Source organism: Caenorhabditis elegans, chromosome III (assembly GCF_000002985.6).
Source record: "Caenorhabditis elegans chromosome III".
In the NCBI taxonomy this organism is placed as follows: domain Eukaryota; kingdom Metazoa; phylum Nematoda; class Chromadorea; order Rhabditida; family Rhabditidae; genus Caenorhabditis; species Caenorhabditis elegans.
In genome coordinates, this window is record NC_003281.10 from 5,382,218 (window position 1) to 5,385,488 (window position 3,271).

The window sequence follows — 3,271 nt, forward strand, 5'->3', positions numbered from 1 at the left end:
AGAAGTAATAGAACTGGACAGTGAGACCAGCATTCCGAAAAAAAATTTAAAAAGTTGAAAAGCAGAAAATATTGTTGAACATTTTTATTAGCAACAGTTGAAAAATGCGTAAAACCCAATGAAACAAAAAGAAGATCTCTAAATACTAAAACTATAAAATCTTAAAGCTACTCTGAAACTGTACAATTGAAAAGGACGATTTTCGCAAAAAAGTCCACTATACGAGAACATTTAATAAAAACGGTCTAGCGCATTGGAAGAGATCAAGATCCGGATCCAGAGATCGGCCGAATCCTTCGAGAACCATTACAGACAGGATTACTGTAGTGAAAGCCGAGTCGAGCTCCACTTTGTGCTCCGCCACAATTGTGAACATTTCTGAGAGAAGTGCCGAGATATTGAGCTGAAAAAGTTTATATTGATGAGGGAACTTTATTTGAAAAATTTCAATTTCAATATATTTCGAAACTAAAAAACCTATAATTTCTTGAGTTACTGATTTTTGAAACAAAATCGGAAATACATAGTTTTGATTTAAATTTAGTTTTCTAAAATTTCAAACTGTTCGAATTTGTTAGTTTTCAATTTTTTTTTGTATTTTTAAAACAAAAAACTAAACTAAAACTCTTTCCGATGTCAATTTTTGAAATTGAATTTTTCTTTGACAATTTTCAGAAATAATTCCAAAATTTTATACATTTTTTCAAGATTTTACGATTTTTTTAAATTAAAATTCCAATTTATAAATTAAAATTTGAAACATTTTCGTTTAAAACGCACAGTTCTCAAGCTCTTTTCGCTTCTGGCCTTCAACACAAGCTTTTCCACTTGTCGGCAAAACCTTTCCGGATCATTGCACTGTTGGAAGGGGGATTGATGAAGAAGAAGCTTCCCGACATCGTATCCCCGTTTCTCCACAACACTTCTGAAAAGCGATTTCAAATTGTGCAAATTTTTCGGTGTTTCGGAAATGGCAATTCCAGTGTCTAGAAGGACCAGAGTAGGCTCATCTTCAAGATCCGGAGAGTCGGTGAAACGAATTCTTGGAGCTGAACGCAAGTTTACCAGTGAACGAAACCATTCCAGCTGCAAAAATAATTATTATGATCCATCAGATTTTTTTTTGTTTTTATCTTGCACTTGTCAAAAAAATCGAAATATCTACAGTAACCCGTACCCCTCTTTTAAGTGCACTGTCTGCTTTCGGCGCCTTGTGTACTCCTCTGAGATTATCTTCATTATCATTGAATCGAATCAGAATGTTTCCCGGATGCAGGTCACCATGCACAAAATTGTCGACGAAAATCATTTTGAGAAGGGCTCGGGCTCCGAGCAAAGCAATTCTCCGTCGAACTGCTTGTGATTGTCGGGCGGTTAGCTGAAACTGATTGAATATTGGAGGGAATCCCGAAAATCTATTTTTTCTATATTTTTTAAACGTTCGATTTTATTTTTAGTAACCATTTCGAAATCAATAATTTTTAAAAACAAATAACGAAAAAATGTTTCGTTTTCAAAAATCTAAAAAAATACCTTTTTTTTTTGAAAATCTATCTTCGGATTTTTGAAAAATAATTTTTTTATTGGCAAAATTCTAATTAATTTTTTATTTTTAAATTTACGCAATAAAAATTTGAAAAAAAAAAGTTTTTTTGCAAAATGAATTTTTTAGAGTGGAAGTTTATTTTGGAAAATTATTTCATATTTTTTCTACCAAATCTCCAATTTCTAACCTCTGGCTGTCCTTCCTCTGCAACCAATCGATTAATATAAATTCCTTCTTCAAATGTTTCCACAATTACATTTTTAGTATATCCAAGCACAATTGGAAACTTAATTCCAGTTTCTTTTGAACTAAAATTGTCTGAAAACTTCTTCAAAGCCTTCGCCTCATTTCTCAAGTCAACTTGTCGCCGAAGTACCATTTCAAATTGTTCAAGTGCTCCAGTTGGATCCAAATACCAAAGAGCCGGTACAATATGTTGCATTAACCATGCTCCACTTCTCAGAATTGAAAGATCCAATTCAATTTGCTTATCAACATCTTTATCAGCCACTTTAATAGCAATCCGTTGTGTTGTACGTCCTTTAAGCTCTGGGTATTCCTTTCCAGTAGCCTTCTCAAGTTCAGAGATATCTACAGTACCTCGATATACTTGTGCAATACATCCTGAGCCAATTGAAAATGGTTCAATCTCGAGAAATACTTGTTTTCCATGCAATTTCATAAATCCTTTTCCAAATACTTCATTCATTACTTTTTTCTTATCACGGAAGAATCTCTTGTTTTTAGTTTGAATATGAAGCACGGAGAGCTGAAATTGAAAATACAAATTGAAGATGATTAGAAAATCAAAATCTCACCCGATCACAAAACTTTTTTGTGAAGATGTCCCTTCGTGTACTTGCCCATTGTCCTAATTTAATAAAAGTTGGTCCAGAATGTTGAAGAGACCACAGAAGATATCTCCACCAAAGATTCTCGAATGCTTCTATTTTTGTCAGAGGATAAGTGAGAAGAATTGGAGAAAATCGAAGGAATAAGCTAATGCATCTGTAATTATTTTATTTTCTTTTTTTCCAGGAAATCATATTTTAGCATTTTTATTTTCAGATCAGAGATATAAAAAGTTGCCTTTTGGAATATTTGTACAATTAAAAATTGAAATTTATTTTTTTTCATTGTAACTCCAAATTAAAAAAAAATTGCAAGACAATTTTTTTCAGAAAATTGCTCACCTGAACATTTTCCTTATTGCTTTATAAGTGACAACGATCAATGTAATCGGTAGAGTTATTATGCCCATCATCGTTGATTTTTCCACTACGACTTTCTAAAAATCTTGATATTTTATGGGATTTTTTTCTTCGAAAAATTAAAAACTTATGCAAAAAAATTGGATGTGAAGAATAAAATTCTAGAGTTTTTGCGTAATTGAAAGTTTTAAAATCATTTATAAAATTTTGAAAGTTTGAATATTTAACTTTAAAATTCGATCTTACTTTCTGTGGAACAAGAAGCCATGGATCTTGATGCTCTGCTTCACATTTTAATGTCCGTAACCTTGTTAAAGACACAGCTCCACCCATTCCGAGCACAATTCCTAATTTAAAATTTCTAGAGCTCACGGCTCTGCTGTGAGCCCAGCACCTGTACAAAATTAACCTCGTCGACCCGAATATCATGTCTCTGGAAATATGAAAATATTGGAAATTCTGAAAAAAGTTTACAGAAGAAGATAAAATTCAGGATTCTAGAACCAGTTTTCAA

The 3,271-nt window shown here is 32.4% G+C and overlaps 1 protein-coding gene across 2 annotated transcripts; it reads right to left on the reverse strand.

The window, feature by feature from the left end:
* Positions 1 to 69: 69 nt before the first annotated feature.
* Positions 70 to 3,190, reverse strand: Y32H12A.7 (ABC1 atypical kinase-like domain-containing protein). 2 transcript variants are annotated; one of them, NM_001404145.1, is made up of 7 exons: positions 3,004 to 3,189; positions 2,740 to 2,834; positions 2,365 to 2,554; positions 1,734 to 2,315; positions 1,178 to 1,384; positions 781 to 1,086; positions 70 to 403 (listed from the first exon to the last, which is right to left on the reverse strand). In NM_001404145.1, the coding sequence occupies exons 1-7, from the start codon at positions 3,184 to 3,186 to the stop codon at positions 218 to 220; spliced, it is 1,749 nt and encodes a 582-aa protein (NP_001391135.1). In that variant the 5' UTR covers positions 3,187 to 3,189; the 3' UTR covers positions 70 to 217. The 2 variants fall into 2 exon arrangements, with proteins under 2 accessions (NP_001391135.1, NP_498150.2); NM_065749.9 differs by having other exon boundaries at positions 71 to 403; positions 1,178 to 1,378; positions 3,004 to 3,190.
* Between the last annotated feature and the right edge of the window lie 81 nt (positions 3,191 to 3,271).